The following is a 16,942-nucleotide window of genomic DNA, read 5'->3' as shown; positions in this document are numbered from 1 at the left end:
ATTATGGGGTGATGTTATGATTGTTTAAAGAGAAAATTTAAATATTAATGACGGATAAAATAGTTAGAAATCCTGCATAATTAATGTTTTCTAAGGATTATATAAATAAAATCACGACATATAATTTGAGACGGACTGCATATATCATAATAGATCGTGCATAATTGCATCGAAATCGAATTAACTAAATGCATGACAAATAATTGAAAATATAATGAATGTGTTCCAATTATTATTTTTTTACTTTGATTAGATAATTTGGGGGTAGTCATTATATTTAATTTTTAAAAATGGTACATTGAAAAAGATTTAATTAATTGTATTAATCGAAATAAATCTAACTCATTAGAATCTCTAAGTTTCCTTTTGTAGACTATGTTATTAGGTTATCTAAATGGCTATAAAATCTTAATAATTGAACTTAATTTACACCTCGTAAGTTCTGAAATCTCCATATTATAAAGTACTAAAAATAATATCATATTGAATATTTTTCTTGATTTTGATCATTAATATTGAGATTTTCTTAGCCCTTTTGAATTTTAGTATACATTAGGCATCATTCCCATACCAAAAAATACATTTAAAAAATGGCTGAAAAATGTCTCTTAATGACATCTCTAGCAATTCTTGTTTGTCATCCAAGTTCTACTATTAGATGTTTCAAGCCAAAGCCAAGTTCAACTAATTCTCCAAAAAAAGAAAAAAATCCACTTGAAGACAAAGGGATATCAAAATCAAGAAAGGGGCTGGTGTTTAATTCTTGTACCAACATTTGTGACTCTCCGAGATTTAATGTGCACAGACCGTTTAAGTTGTTAGACGAGATTCCTGAAGGGAATCCTTTAAAAACCATAGTGGAAGATATTTTTCGATTTGAATGGAAGCATGAAGTAGGATACAAAATTGAAAAAATCTTGAAAGTGAACCATAGTGAAAAGGTTATTGAAAATTTTGAAGAATGCAAGAAAATGTCGATGAATTCAAGATCCACAAGAAGTTCAAGTAAAAAGAGAGTAGAGAGAGTTTTCTACCATGGTGCAACGATTACTTGTTCGTTAGGCCTTGACAAGGCGACAAGAATTTGTAACAAGAAAACATGTGGTGTATGCAAAATCATAGTCCAAAATTGTAGATTAATTCATGAGGAAACTAATTGGATTGAATCATTTTCTACTAGTTGTTGGAGTGCACATAGAAAAATTATGAAGCAATTTGGAGATGGAATCTCAAAGAAAGCTATTATAGTTTCAAGAGTGATTGCAAAATGCAAAGAAGATAACAAGGGAGAAGTAAACATTTTGAATCCAAGGGCTATATTACCTTGTTTTGTCATCATATATAGTTTATCTTAATATATAGACCAAAAGTATGCCACGTGAATTTCAACCTATGTTGCTCAGACTATTCAAAAATATTGATTGGCGTGTGCGAGATCCTCCAAAACTAGTGAACTTTTAGAAGATCCAACATGCATAAATTTCAATTATTTCCTTCATTTTAGAACTTAGTAGTTTTTTTTCTTTCCATAGTGCTTACTTTATGCAACTCAGTATGTGTATGGCTATTAGTTACACAACTAGAAAATAAATATGACAAATGTCGCTTTCTAAATAAAAAGTTAAATTGTACACCTATAACGGACCCGAGGAATATCTCAATCAAAAACAATCTATCTACCTTCACATGTTAGGAGTAAAGTTGTATACACATCACCCTTCCCCGACCCCACTTGTGAGATTCACAGGGTACACGTAGGTGTTGTTGAATTTCTGTTGCAGCAATTGATATGCTCCTTGACCAGTGCCTCATAAAAATATACAAAACTGTTGCATCAATTCTTATCACTGAGGGAAAACTTACCTAACAAAGACGCATTCAATTCTAATACAGAATTGAAATTTCAAAAACTAATTATGCCCTTAGATGCCTCCTTTGTAATCCCAACATAGTGTTTCTTTTGATCAGCCTCGGCTAAAAGAACGAAACTAGGCCAATTGATCTTCCAAGAAATAATACAGCTATTGGGATCATTGTTCATCTGTAAGATGATACTGCAAAAAGAAAGTTTAGTTATAACCAGAGCTTGTGGCAACAATTTTAGATGTGTAGTTGCGAGTAATGCCACTCTCACCTGAAATGCAAAGAAATTTCCCATATGATAAATATTTGTCTTAACAATATCGATCACGCAGTCATGTTTCTTGAAATGAGTTTGTCTCCAAGCAATGTAACTTTCCAGCAATCCACTTGTAGCATAAATACAGAAAGCTTTTTTGGTACAACTGCAATTCAGATAAGCAATAAGATGAGAGAAGCCAGTAAAAAAACAAGAACCGGAGTTGGGTTAATTTAACCCCTGTATTTGACAGTGAACTAATTATTGACCTTGTTAGCTCTCTAGTACTAGTTTGAAGATTGTAAAGGAGCTAACAACTTTTGCTTATGCTCTCTGTGAGCCCTTTTGTCTATTCTGTAATTTTGCATCTGCTTGATGCTTTTTAATGAAATACCTTCCTTCATCCAAAAAATAAAAAAAGAGACAATAATTGGATTTATAGGCTTAGTTACCAAGCCTCAGAAAATTAATATACATAATAAGAACCAGCTAATCAATACAATATCTTACAGAATATACACCAAATTACCAACAAGGAGCATCAAATAGAAGTTCAGGTCGCAATGACAGCATGGGCGACTACTCACAGCTTAATGGAAAGTGGAAGAACTAAAATTAGCTGAAATAAGGATACGGTTGGACAGAGTATTTACCAAATGAGCCTACACTGAGGTGCGATTCCCAGAAGGAGAGTCGGAATGGATTACTCTTCCCAAAGACTTCTTTCAGAACAATAGCAAAACGGCTAGGGTGCCAATTTCTTTTGGATTCAAAATTGAAATACCATACTTTTAAGCTAAGGATGTGAACGACACAAGTAGAAATGAAAACTAACAAAACTTGAAAATACTGCCTCAGTTGGTAGTATGATTCATTGCTCATCAAGGTGAGTGGCCCAACCAAAAAGCGCTCAACCAAGAATGCAAAAGAAAAATAAAGAGAAGATAGAAGCAAGAAAGCATCAAAATATGTTCTACTCCGGTATCAATCCTACTGAAAGTAGACTGTAACGGACATATTTGCTACGTATATATATGTCATATTGTAGCCAACAAAATCTAAGTTGAACAGGACAAACCTTGGAATTTGTTGTCTTCTGTGATTATTCCAAATGTTTCTATGGTCTCACGAATCATGATACCACGTACACCAACTATGCCTGCTATTTTGCACTGAACAACTGCAAGAAATAAATGTCACAATTTTTCAGAAACAAAGATATATTATCTGTGAGCATGTGCCACTGTACAAGAGTTAAACAGCGAAAATTTTCTCTATCAAAGTTCTATTATTCAGGGTTTAGATAAAGAGAACTGCTTATCCTAATTTAGATCAACCACAAAGAATGCTTAGATCCTTGTAAAACATTAGTGACAGGACCGAATCAGTGAGTAACAATATAGCATTTCCTTGTTATAGTTTTGAAAGGTCTACCTAAAAGAGTTAAAGAGGAGGAGATGTGGCTTATACTTCACCTAGAATAAGTGCACCATGTAAGTCTGCATTAAGAAGACATTGTGATAACTGATTTTTCCTGCAAGACCAATACTGTAGGTGAGAGAGACATACAAGTCAATTGTATATCAGAATCACTAAAGGAAAGGCCTATTTTAGAAAAAACTAAACCATAACAAAAGTGATGAAACAAAACACCAACCCAATATTCTTTAGGAGTTTTGTCACGTAGTCTTTCCACCTATCATGCATTGGCTTGAAGATGTCATAGCTGCAGAACAAGCCATAGAGAGTTTTCAGAACAAGAGATGATCCAGGCAACACCAAAAAGTGAATACATAACTTTGCTGCTCAAATCAATACCCCATATTAAATTAAAAAGGAAAAAGGAACAGGAACAGGGGGGGACACCAACCTATAAGAGAACCAACCAATATAAGAACAAGGAATAAGGTCAAGCGCACATCGGATGCATATAAAAGTGAAAGGATATAATATCCATGAGGTATCATCAACTGTAAGTATCTAGGAATATTTGGCTCTATGTGACCCCAGAGTGCGCAAGCACCAGAAAAAATATAAGCTTTCACTGCTGAACAAGGTGAAGCATCTAACAAGTAACCCTGTTCCTAGAATCTTAGATGAACAACATAGCTAAAAGTCAAATAAGTAGCCAGATGAATTCAATCATTTGGAAATTGAATTTTAGGCAGCAGAACCACACTGTGTAAGATATCCATTTTGGGCATTAACTTTCTAGATAAGCAATATATATCATTAACAACATAAGGGAGAAGAAATAGCATCCTATTCATCTTTTGTCCTCCCAAGGTTAACTGTGCAGATAATTACCACATCAGATCAAATGATATGGAGGCTGATAGATTTTTTAGATCATTACACAGTATGCAATATTGCAACTCCTTGTAAATACTCACAGCACCTTCTGGTTACTGGTCATTCAATAAAATACCTTCCATGATTAAAAAAAATAATAATAACCACAGTAGATAGAGGACGACCGATATCACATGCCACATGAGATTAATGTAGCAGTTGATCTCTTAATCAAGACCATCGCATGAAAAGGTCATCTTACTGAGAATAATTCACACCAACTTCATTTTAGACGAAAAAATGCGTGAATTATTCTTAGAAGATGACCTTTCCACGTGATGGCTCTTAATTAAGAGATTTTAAGAAAATCTTTACCATATCAAAACAAATAAGTAATCACACCACAATTGAATCTACAAATTACCATGAGACTTCAACATTCAACTTCCAACATAGTTAGACTCATCTAGTCAAACAGAAGAAAAGACAAACCGCAGTGTACTGTAGCAAGTTTAAAAACTACACATGATTCCTCACTGAGTAGATGGAACTCACTTATGGTACTCTTGAGGCAAATCAAATGATCCAAACTTCTTATGTTGTTTTAGGGACATATGTCTTTTAGATCTCTTCGACTGTCTCTGCAAAGCCCGACTACGAGCTCCAGTAGCAATGCTGCTTTTTTGCACAACACTATCAAGAAGAATCCAGTTATCAACTTTCACATTTTTTGACCCCTGCATATATTTCTGAGCTGAATCACCATGTTGGAGAAGATCATGCAAAATATCGTTAGCAGTCATGTTTTTACCAGAAATCTGCAACAAACAAACGGGATGAGTAATGAAGAAGCGACTAACTAATAATGCGCATCATTGAAACATCATATTGATCATGTTTATTCTTACCTCAGTGGTAATTTTCAGAAGATTATCGTCTACTGAATGGGATATCTGAAGGTATGCTGGATTATTCAGTTCAACATCTATGTGGTAGGACGAAATTTAGCATCCTGAATTAGTCTCATGTATACCTTTCTATGGATAAAATGCAAGAAAAGCATACAGAGGAAAATGTTGTACCTTGAGCAGATGTATGGCCAGAAAAAGATATATAGCCTACAAATAAACCAGGAAAATGTTTGGATGAGATAAATCAATAAGGGTTCATTTTTTATTTTTTTTTATTTTTGGAGGATGAAATCAAGAGGGATCACATTAAAATGTCTAACTAACATTCCCTGCAAAACGCCAACTGTTACACTGCTTTTGGATGCCAAAAGCTTACAGATAAATCAAAGAGAATATCAGAAAAAAAATTCACGGTTTAGCACTGATTTCAGAACCCTAACAGGGATGTCAATATCAGAAATGATGATGCAACCATATGTTGAGAATCAGATTGCAGATTTGATGGTTGAGTTGGCGCGAAGTCAAGATAAAGAAATTGGTGATGGAACTATTGAAGTTATTTTCATGGCTAAGTCAGTTCTAGAACAAGCGGAGAAATTGTTAGAACGTGGTATTCACCCTATTTGAATCACGGAAGGATATGAATTGGTTTCAAGTATAGCAGTTGAGCATTCGGTGCATATTGCACAGAAATTTGAATTTGGTGAATAAGTTTGAACCTTTGATTCAAACTTGCAGAACTACTTTGTCATCTAAGAGAGTGAACAGATGCAAGCATAGACATGACTGAGTATGCTGGATTAAAGAACTACTTTGTGATTAAAGAATCTATAAATCACAATAACTTAAGATATCCTTTGAAAAATTTGTAGCCAAATCAAAAACAGTTTGACGCATCATATAACAATAGTGCCAATTATTGAAACAGTGGAAAGTACTGGTATTTCATTTAAGAAGAAAGGCCAGAAACCAGTTTTAGCCTATGCCATATAAAGACAGTCAATCACGGTTACAGTTAAACCTAGAGACCCCCAAAAAAAAAAAAAAAAAAGCTCAACTTCCCTCCAATGAACCAAAACACATTAGCTGCTACTTTAAACTTGAAATTCGTTTAAGAAGACATAAAATTGGAACATAATTCCACCCAAAGTGCAGATCAAGGAGAAGGTTTGCAGTAATCTGATGTCCAGGCATAAAATACAATATTAGTCGAATTCTATTATTAATATAGACAGCATGAATATAGAGGATTCCTTGAATTCAGGAGTGGAGCCAGGTAGAAGGAAGGGGTTTATTCAACGGAAAATTACCCTGTATATACCAACAAGTCCCCTTGGCTTAATTCTTCATTTTGGCTCAGCCACAATAGTTGATTGATAAATATTAAAAACTAGTGAAACAGGGAGGAAAAAATAAAAGAAAGAACCTTTTTTGGATGACGGAGCTGAGGAAGTAGTAGTTGATTTGAGCGGCGAAGGCGAAGAATTGTTACTCTGGGAAGAGGTGACTCCAATGTTGTTTTCAGCTAGAGTTTTTGTTGTAGTAACAGCTACTCTCTTGTTCTTGTGCTGCTGTTGATGAATTTCAGCTTTTGCTTGAGCAAATCTTCGCTCTAATGCCTCCATTGTTCGTTTTTTTTGTTGTTCCGCCATTTCATTCGCCATTGTTGTGCTTCCCTCTCCAACCTACTGTTGACGCTGCTGCCGTTTGATTGTTGTATTGTGTTTGTCGTGTATATGCTGATGGATGTTGGGTTTGGGTCGATTGGGAAATAAAAGTGGGCTGAATTGGGTTGGAAAAAAAAAAATCACATATAGTCACTCAAAAATAACTTAATTACTCTTTATAACTATAGTTTGATAATTACAATTTATAGTTATATGTTATAGGGAGGAGAGAGGCTAGCAGGAGAGGGCAAAGAGTGGGCAAAGAGTGGGAGAAAGGTGAATTGTATATGTATATCGGTTAGATAATTATATATTATACATATGTATTTGTATATATGGCAAGCGAGATTGGGAGAGAGGCGAACGAGAGAGGGCAGAGAGTGGGAGAAAGGTGAATTGTATATGTATATCGGTTAGATAATTGCATATTATACTTATATATTTGTATATTCTAGCGAATTATACATATACAAACGTGACTAATTATATAAACTCAAAATCAGCCCACGTAATTAATGTATAATGTTAAGTCGCGAGTGATAATTATAGCAAACTATAGCTATGATGAGTAATTAAATAGTATAAGTTTGTTTAACCACATAATTTTTCCAAAAGAGAATTGGAGGAATAAATTGGGCTGAAAGAAAAATGAGATAGCCATAATATAGATTGTGCAGGGTCAAAATTGGATGTCAACAAATATATTAAGAGATAAAGTTGCTATTAATCAAACTTAATAAATGTGTTGAAATCCTTTAAATACCAATACATAAAAACTCATGATATCAACAATACATCTCTCAATATACAATAAAATATATGTAAACCAGAAATATACAATAAAAAATATTAATAATACATAATAGACATTATTTTTTTAACTTTTACTTTTTGGTGATGTTAGTATTTTTAAACTTTATTATTAATGGCAGAAGATGTGATTCTTCTGCAATGGTCGGTTAGGATTGAATAGGAAAGAGAGTATATTTTACGTTACGTAAAAGCAAACCTCACATGCGCCTCACTACTTCTTGTGGGTTTGTTTAGAAGGCGTAATTGAAATTGATGTAATTATTAAGATAGTAGTAATCAGTTTAATAATTATATTATTTATTAATTATATTGAATTATTTGTTTGTTTAGTGTAATTATAAATGTACTGTTTGATTGCACAAGTATAATCATAAGGTTATATTAAATTTGAAAAACAAAATTAATTATCTAAAATTAAAAATTTATATTAAATAAATAAGGGTCTTATAAATGATATTAAATTAAATATTTAAGATATATATTATCTTTTAAAAATATATTAATCAACAAACATATGTTCTTAATTAACTAATATTATGAAAAAAACAATTAGTATATATTTTCAAATTAGTATATTTATTAAATTAATAATAAAACCTAAAAGTACAAGATTTTTATGAATAATATAAAATACATGTTTTGCAAAAAGATTAATGTTATAATATAATGTTGTAAATTATGAAAATATTTGACGAAAAGATAATCTATCAAATCTAACTAAAAAATAAATGAATTATAACGTGAAACATCAAGTCAATACTATTAAAACAAATGAAATTGAAAATATAACATAAGTTCTAAATTCAAAATAAAAAATTTAATATAATACTCGTATGTCAAATTTCAACATAACCTACATAAATATAATTTAAAAGAAAATAAAAATGTAAATCTATAACCTTATTCAACAATGAATTCTACTTTAGTTTAAAAACTTAATACTAACAAAATTATATAATGAAAAAAATAAACAAAAATAAATCAATAAAATAGATAATACGAAAAATTGCATGGAATCACAAAAAGTAAAGATTGAGAATGAGTAGGAAATGAAATATAAATAATATAATATAAAAAATATTTTTAGAATTTTTTAGAATAATAAAATTAAAAATAAAATAAAATAATATAAATAAATATAAATTAAAACAACAAAAATAAAAATTAAAAAGTAATCAGCTTATAATTACACATGTAATTATCAACAATTCACAGTTTCTCCTTGAAAATTGAAGAGTTTAACAATGTATGTCATTTATACTCAATTACATGTTGATCAAGTAAAACATGCTAGACAACGTAATTACACCAAATCTAATTATCATAATGACTTTCCAAACAAGCCAATACAATTCTATCTCATAGTACGAATAATCTCATCATATTGAATGTGTAAATTTTGATTGTCGGTCGAGGGGATGAATTATTAGTATTATTCTGAGTTATTCATTAATCATGAATATTTCATCACTATTTAAATATTTTTCAAAACATTATGTAACACTACATAAACTAGGATAATTAGTATTTGTGTGTCAATATTAACAACATAATATTTAAAAATAACATGTTTGTTACTAATGAGATGTATGATGAAAATGAAATTTATGTTGGTGAAAGTAATAGTTATATTAACTATAAATAGTTTAAAAATTGACAAGAATAATAATATCAATTATAAAATTTATTTATATATGAAACACAAATTTAATAGATATGAAACGCGGGGAAATTTATTACTTTTTATAGAATATAAACTTTTATGTTAATTTTATATTCAAAAACTGTAAAATCATAATATGAAATTTCTATATCAATTTTTTTTGTATTTGGCATATGATACGTAGTCATAATTTGAAATCAACGCTGAATATGTGATTTGAAATTACGAGATTTCAATTTTTTGTAAATTAAAACTTGACCCATAAAATTATACTATAAATAAATAAATCATTTTTTAATAATTCTTTTAAAAAGCAAAAAAAAAAAGCGGCAAAACCAAAAGAATAAAAAGAAAAATAACTAAAAAAGAGAATGGGCCCCACAGAATTATTGTACATTAATTAATTACCGTCACATACTTGCTACTACTAAGTGACCAGATCACTATCTCCTTTATACAATATTCTCTCTCCACTGTTCCTTTTCCGGCCACCGTGCACCGCCACTCTCCTCCGCAAAGTCCCCGGAACACGGCGGCGATCTTCCCTACATTTCTCACTCAATCAGTAAAATCCTACTTATAGTTTTACTAACACTAAAATAGATAGTCAACAGTTACCGGAAAACTCGAAATTTATGTTCATATTTGCTTCGTAATGTGTGTTTGTAAGTGTAGACAGCTCAACTGAAAATTCGTGTAGCTGGTGGAATCTATAGGTGAAGCACGTGTGATGAAGTATTTAGGTGAAAAAACGATGAGCTACAGCTAATCAACTAGATATATATTTAGAGATAAGACGTACGATGGCGGATGTTGCAGTTGCGAAGTCATGGAGAGACGAGCTAGCGAGTTTAGTGGAGGATAGTGGGATAAGGTTTGCCGGAGATGCTGTAGAAATCTCTGCTCCGACGTATTCTACGCCGGCGTTTGAGGAGAAGAGATCGGTGTATGAGTCGCCGGCGATTGAGGAGGTTGTAGCAGAGCCTGAGAGTTTTAAGGACCAAATCGAGGGTTTCGCAAAGGCTTGGGGAGAAATGTTGCTGGAATTGATGAGAGGTTGTAGAGATGTGGTGCAACAAAGCTTGTTAACTGAGGAATCATACATTGTGCAAAAAAACTAAGGGTCCTTTAGCTGAAGCTTCCAGGAGGTTGAGTGTTTTGAACGAGTTTTTGCCGGAGGATCGTGATCCGGTGCATGCTTGGCCGGTGATTTTCTTCGTCTTCTTCCTCGCCCTGTCCGGTAAATTTTTGCTTTCTGTTAGTACTTTGAGAATTTCTACTTTAGCATCGGCATTATGTCTGTAGTATGTAGACTCTGTAAACATCAATTTTGAATTTCGAAGTGTGAGGTTTTAGTTACTGTAGTCTGTAGTAGTCAAAATACTCGACACCTTTGATTACCTTTTGTGGATTTTATCCATGTTTGATTGATTAACTTCTCATACAAGTTGTAGAACTGAAATTCTTTATCTAAAACAATGGCTCCACATAGAAATGGAAGAATAGGAAAACTAATCCCTGTTTAGCGGGCAATCTTAGTAGCTCAGTTGCTTGTCCGACTATTTTAGTAGATCAGTTTTTTTATGTTTTAAAAAGACTCCTTGTTTGGCATTATTACTATTCGGAATCATACTTTTCTGTTGCTACAGTTCTAAAAAAAAAATTTAAAATTTTTCTGATCTTTAGAATAGTGTATTTTGTAGTACTTATTGTATGGTTTCTGAATATGTGAATTTCATTTCGAAAATTTAAGAAATCCAATTTTTAAAAAAAGTAGATGAGTTACCTTCCTGCTTCAACCATTCCATTCTTTTGAAGACGATGGAGTAAAGAAATTTAAAGGCTTTAACTACTTAAGATCTCTGGAAATTTTCGAATCTAGCATTATCTTCGATGAGGAAGAAGCTTTAGAAATGTTTCCTCTCATTATTTGTGGGATCCATTGTAATTTTATTAGTCACAGTGGGATCCTTTGTAACATTTTTAGGCTCTATTACTATATTCCTGGGATCTTAATTATACTTCCTTCCTTTTTCCTTGTGGTTCATGATTCTCTTGGTTTGTCTTTTGATAATTGGTGGCGTCTGCAGCATTGAGTGTAAATAGTAAACAAGAAACCTCAGGCAAGCTAGTGAAAGAAGTGCACATACATCCTCCTAGTGCTACTCGTATACTGCTTCCAGACGGCAGACATATGGCATACCATGAAATAGGAGTTCCATCAAACAAAGCTAGATATTCTGTAATTGCTCCACATGGCTTCCTCTCTTCTCGACTTGGAGGTAGGAACTTGCTGTATAGCTAGTACAACAACAACAACAATGGTTGATGTTAATTAGTTTGTTCTATATGGTTTTTTGTGATAGGTATACCTGGAGTGAAAGTATCACTTCTTGAAGAGTTTGGCATTCGTTTGGTAACTTATGACCTTCCAGGTTTTGGAGAAAGTGATCCACACCCTGAGCGGAACCTTAACTCATCTGCTCTGGACATGCAATACTTGGCTGATGCCTTAGGAGTTAATAGTAAATTCTGGGTTTTGGGCTACTCAAGTGGAGCAATACATGCTTGGGCTGCAATGAAATTTATATCTGACCGAGTTGCTGGTATGTTCATTCTCCCATTTTATTGTTAACTCTTCTCTACTAAACCGTGAAGGCTATTTTTCTCTTTTGGCATGAATGGAGTGTCAAAGTTAAAGTAGAATGGCATGGTAATATGCAATTAAGACAGTTCACCACAATCAACAATTGGTGATCTCTTAAAATAGGAGAGATAAAAGGAACATCTCTTGGATGACTCACACTGTAATGCAATAGCTTACTTGGTTGTCGGATCGTCTGATAAAACATCACCCTCTAATTGATCACATAAACCTTACTCTTCAAATTTCTGATGATTTTATCATCCTGTTACAGGTGTAGCTATGTTTTCCCCATTTATCAACCCATATGAATCAAGCATGACCAAGGAAGAGACGAGAGAAACTTGGAACAAGTGGACAAGGAAAAGGAAATTGACATACTATTTAGCTCGAAGATCTCCAAAATTTCTTGATTACTTCTATCGCCGGACATTTCTATCTGGAAAGCATGGTCAAATTGATGAATACATGTCTCTATCGCTGGGACAAAAGGTAGATATTTTTATACAGAAGAAATTGAAAACCCTGCATGCAAATAATGTGAAATTTGAGTAAGTGGATTTCAGCTATAAATTTTCAATGTTGGATCCCCCTACCCCCTCCGGTCCTCCAGAGGTGGTCGTATCAGTGATTATGGAAAGCAAATGTTACTTGTGCACCTCTCAGAAACAAGAAAAAGAGAGTCCACAATGTATTCATTCTTATATTTTCAGTTTGGATTGCCTGTAGTAAGTGACCTGCACTAACTAAAAACTTAAAAAGATTTCATTCCAAAATATAATTCTTTTATTATTTTTTTAAAAAGTGAACACTTTGCATCATTACGAAAGCAGTCAAGTTCTTCCTCTTCCTCTTTTTTTGTTTTGTTGTGTTTTGTTGTGTGTGTGATAGATGTAGCAGAAAATTGTAAATTCAGCCCCTACCTGGAGAACCTCAATTCCCCAACTAGTTGGATTGAGACTGATTTGATTGTATTTGTGAGAGATGCAGAAAAGAGACATGGTTACTTCTCTCTGTCTTCTGCTTGCAATGTCTTCAGTAACATTTTAATTATCTTTGCCATGTATTATCTTGTGTTCTCAGGATAAAGTGCTGATCAGAGAACCAGCCTTTGAAGAGTTTTGGCACAGGGATGTTGAGGAATCAATACGTCAGGGCAGCACTAAGCCATTTATAGAGGAAGCTTCACTCCAGGTGTCAAATTGGGGGTTTAGCCTTGTGGATCTTCAAGTGCAAGAAAAGTGTTCTGGTAAAGGGATTCTATCATGGCTTAAGTTTGGTTATGGTCAAGTGAGGTGCGAATTGACTGGATTTCTAGGACCAGTTCACATATGGCAGGTTTGCGAACATTCAAATCTTATTTTTTCGGTTTCATCTGCTTTCTCCGTTTCTTCCTGCATTGAGTTTCTTTAGAACATTGTATGTGCAAAGATAGGATTGTCTCAACTGTGTAGTACACATTTCATCAGCATTTGAATTATGAACAGGGATTGGATGATCAGGTTGTACCGCACCAAATGACCGACTATATAGCTAGAATTCTGCCAAGAGTGGTGGTGCACAAGCTCCCTGACGAGGGACACTTTTCCTATTTCTTCTTCTGTGACGAATGCCAGAGACAAATGTTCCTGACAATTTTCGGAAGCCCTCGGGGGCCTCTTGAAGAGAGCATTGAAGCTCCAACGGAAGAAGATGGAGAACAGGAAGCTGCAAATCTAGATTTGGCAGCAGAATGAGCAGAAAAGGTTTCGTCATCACTAACTACTGATGTATATACTACACGAATGCTCCATTTCTCCAGGAGCACAAAGGTCAGATGTACGAGCGGTCCTAATGGGCTCCAAATATTTTTCATTTTTTTGTCTTGGGTGGATAGTGCTTTTCGGATTTCACTACGAATTGTAACAGCAGAAGTTGAGTAACAGATGATCACAGGAATCTCTTTTTTTTTTCTTTCTCTAAGAGGGCATATCTTTGCCTTGTTTGTTACAAGGATCTGTGTTTGATGACCAATTTGACAGAAGGTTGATCGTAACATCTCCAGTGATGCTTATTTTCTAAATTTTTGATGTAAATTTCACTGTATCAGCAAAGTCTTTAACTGAGCAAATAGATTTTTCTTGAGACAAGGATCTAGTGGAAATGACCTCTCTCCTCTCGTTAGGTAGGAACAAGGTCTGCTTACCCCCACTCTCCTCAGATCCAACGTGTGGAACTATATTGGGTATGTTGTTAGAATTAGAAATATTAGAGAATGAGTAATACACAAGGAACATAATTTGATTCCTTGCTGATCTTGTCAAAGATTACTGGGTGCTGGCAACTGGTCTTCAAAACCACATAATTCATATTTTGGAAGCATACACATTTCTAGTTCTGTTAGTAATATTACTGCAATTCCTCAGCCTCCTTACCTATACAAATGGAGTGAAATGCCACATGACGACAACGACAGTGTCTGGAGAGGATGGTGTGTAAGCAGAGCCTTTCACCTACCCAAAATGCCACATGAATAGAGAGAATTCATATAATCGACTTCTCAAGCTTGCTTAGAATTAAAACAAACTAGTTGTAACTTGTACATCTTTTTCATTTAGAAGAATTATAATGTATTCTCAATGTTCTAGTGTCTAATTTTTTGCCTAAAGACTCTTGGATTTGGAATGTCTAAGCACCAGCAAAAATTTCGTGTAGCCTAGAACGCGGATCCATTGCTCTTCGTCTGTCCAAGTAAAGTGTCTTTCGCCTCGTTTATTTTAGAAGCAAGGTAGTGACTACCTCCTGCATCTGGATGGTTAGCTACCATCACCTTCCTATGAGCTTCCCTCACTTTATCTTCTTCAGTGCTTTCCCTGTTGAAGATATTGATGTCAATATAATGAAATCCAGAAAGGAAAACAGACGAGAAAGACTACTCGTCCTGCTGTTCTTATATATCGAATATCATTATACTATACAAACACCAACAAATAATAGCGTTAGACCAAAAGTCAAGAACGCCAAAAATGTGGTGCAAACCTAACAGGTTCAAGGATAGCGTTATGTAGTTTACCTCCATATAATTGAGGCGAATAGTACTAACTGTACCTTCAGAGAAAGTGGATTTATTTTTTTTGAAAATCAGAGAAAGTGGATTGGATAGTGAAGTACTACGATCAGACTAACACGTTCACAACGTAGAACGAAGGATTTTTCAGAATATAGAAATTTTGGTTGTTTAAAGAATAGAGATTGTATTCATATAACGACTTAACCTATGTAGCAACATACCCAACATGATTCCCACACGTGGGGTCTTGGGAGGTTAAGGAGACTGTTTCTTATAGACCTTCGACTCAAGGAGATAGATTTAACTTGAGTAGTACTTTAAAACATCTCATATAGGAATTGCAGCAACGCGTTAACATGAATAAGAGAACAGACCTGACTCCAAGAATCAGAGCTGCTTCCCTTCTGTTCATTGTAGGCTGAAAACCTCCTTCATAAAACTTGCGCATTCTCGCAGTGGGAGGTCTGGCCTTAAATGCTTGCCATGCCTGGACTCCATACCTTGAAGCATATGCAGCAGCGGCTATAGCCATTCCTGCTACTAATGGCGCGACCTGAAGCACAATTTAGAATCATGTAAATTTCGAGTGTAAACAAGACAAAATACCCTTCTCCACTTAAATACCAGACTATGAGGCATTTATCTGAGGCGAGGTACGGTGCCTAATGTATGGAGCTATCTCAAAACCGTTTTTCCCAATAATATTCCCATTTGAACAATGACTCAAGAATGTACAAAGAGGCAACCAATCAGATGGAGATGCCTTTTATCCTGCATCGGTACAAGACCCTCTATACTAGATTTAGCTAATTCGGGTGCAGATGGGGATTCCCTCAAAAAAGCAATCAATTAGAATCAAGAAAATAAAACAGGAAATAGTGAATCAAAATCTAGATAGATCCCTATCTTTATCTCTTCTATCCACGGAGCTCAAGAAGCCGGTCTGTTCCAAATGGTTTAGAGCGATCCGTACATTGCCACTTCCAAGAGGTTTTTTCAAAGGAAAAGGTAAACCGTGACATCATAAATGAAGTCTGAGGAAAGTGGTGTGTATGCAAACCTTACCTACCGTGGGTAAGGTAGAAAGGTTGTATTTGATAAGACCCTTTGGCTTTAAATACAAGCATTTTCGAAGTTTTATTACCATAACTAAAAGGATAAAGGTTCCCAAAGAATGAAGTCCATAGACAACAAACGCAGAAGATTAAAGACGCATAAAAACCCAATACTCACATAATAGAAGAAACCAAAGGCTTTTACAAAGAGACTTGATGTCAAAAAATGATACCTTGGATCGAAAATAGCAATTTCTCAACTCAAGTTCATAGCATAACCATTTTAAGCAACAATCTCAAATCAAAGAATTAAAAGTTCGAAACTTTATGCCCCAGGTCGTGCATAGCTCAATTGGCAGAGGTTGAGGGATTTGCGGCTTAGATCCCAAGTTCCAGCCCTATAACTAACTAACTAACTAACAACAACAACAACAAAATATCTAGTGTGTCCCAAAAGTGGAGTTCGGGGAGAGTGGTATGTACACAACCTTATCCCTACCTTGTGAAATTAGAGAGGCTAATTCCGATAGACCCTCAACTCAAGTAAACAACAACAACAAAATGCCTAGTGAAATACTACAAGTGGGTCTGGGAAGGGTAAAATGAACGCAGACCTTACCACTACCTAGAGAGGTTGTTTCCAAAAGACCTCGACTCAAGAGCAACAAATATCAGCTCAAGTAAAGCATATCAAAATCAAGTATCGAGCCTAAGGGTTGGCCGATCATC

General features: G+C 34.3%; 3 protein-coding genes across 3 annotated transcripts; 1 reads left to right on the top strand and 2 right to left on the bottom strand.

Annotated features, from left to right (window-relative positions):
• Positions 1-1,878: 1,878 nt before the first annotated feature.
• LOC125833448 (ribonuclease MRP protein subunit POP4-like) lies at positions 1,879-7,026 on the bottom strand. Its single transcript, XM_049512608.1, has 9 exons — positions 6,749-7,026; positions 5,494-5,529; positions 5,320-5,396; positions 4,967-5,229; positions 3,777-3,845; positions 3,595-3,653; positions 3,198-3,299; positions 2,135-2,285; positions 1,879-2,054 (listed from the first exon to the last, which is right to left on the bottom strand). Exons 1-8 carry the CDS (start codon positions 6,984-6,986, stop codon positions 2,188-2,190), a joined length of 942 nt encoding a protein of 313 aa, XP_049368565.1. The 5' UTR covers positions 6,987-7,026; the 3' UTR covers positions 1,879-2,054; positions 2,135-2,187.
• A 2,891-nt stretch (positions 7,027-9,917) lies between these two features.
• Positions 9,918-14,037, top strand: LOC125833442 (uncharacterized). Its single transcript, XM_049512601.1, is given in 7 exon segments — positions 9,918-10,574; positions 10,576-10,705; positions 11,556-11,747; positions 11,832-12,071; positions 12,384-12,601; positions 13,193-13,447; positions 13,597-14,037. Coding segments are annotated over 7 exon segments (1,590 nt in total). The 5' UTR covers positions 9,918-10,268; the 3' UTR covers positions 13,846-14,037.
• A 729-nt stretch (positions 14,038-14,766) lies between these two features.
• LOC125833453 (mitochondrial import inner membrane translocase subunit TIM14-2) lies at positions 14,767-15,823 on the bottom strand. Its single transcript, XM_049512615.1, has 2 exons — positions 15,533-15,823; positions 14,767-14,961 (listed from the first exon to the last, which is right to left on the bottom strand). The coding sequence occupies exons 1-2, from the start codon at positions 15,688-15,690 to the stop codon at positions 14,805-14,807; spliced, it is 315 nt and encodes a 104-aa protein (XP_049368572.1). The 5' UTR covers positions 15,691-15,823; the 3' UTR covers positions 14,767-14,804.
• Between the last annotated feature and the right edge of the window lie 1,119 nt (positions 15,824-16,942).

Source organism: Solanum verrucosum, unplaced genomic scaffold (assembly GCF_900185275.1).
Source record: "Solanum verrucosum unplaced genomic scaffold, falcon-dt-bn FXZP01000142.1, whole genome shotgun sequence".
Taxonomy (NCBI): Eukaryota; Viridiplantae; Streptophyta; class Magnoliopsida; order Solanales; family Solanaceae; genus Solanum; species Solanum verrucosum.
Note: the sequence above shows the minus strand (reverse complement) of the source record. Positions and strands in the feature narration are given on the sequence as shown.

What these genes read in the sequence shown, in the direction of transcription:
- LOC125833448 (XM_049512608.1), bottom strand. Translation starts at nt 6,986, where the DNA reads ATGGCGAATGAAATGGCGGAACAACAAAAAAAACGAACAATGGAGGCA. An exon ending in AAACTCCTAAAGAATATTGG is followed by an intron (nt 3,654 to 3,776) that starts GTTGGTGTTTTG and finishes TTGGTCTTGCAG; the next exon opens with GAAAAATCAGTTATCACAAT. An exon ending in ACATGGTGCACTTATTCTAG is followed by an intron (nt 3,300 to 3,594) that starts GTGAAGTATAAG and finishes TATTTCTTGCAG; the next exon opens with TTGTTCAGTGCAAAATAGCA.
- LOC125833453 (XM_049512615.1), bottom strand. Translation starts at nt 15,690, where the DNA reads ATGGCTATAGCCGCTGCTGCATATGCTTCAAGGTATGGAGTCCAGGCA. An exon ending in GCTCTGATTCTTGGAGTCAG is followed by an intron (nt 14,962 to 15,532) that starts GTCTGTTCTCTT and finishes TATCTTCAACAG; the next exon opens with GGAAAGCACTGAAGAAGATA.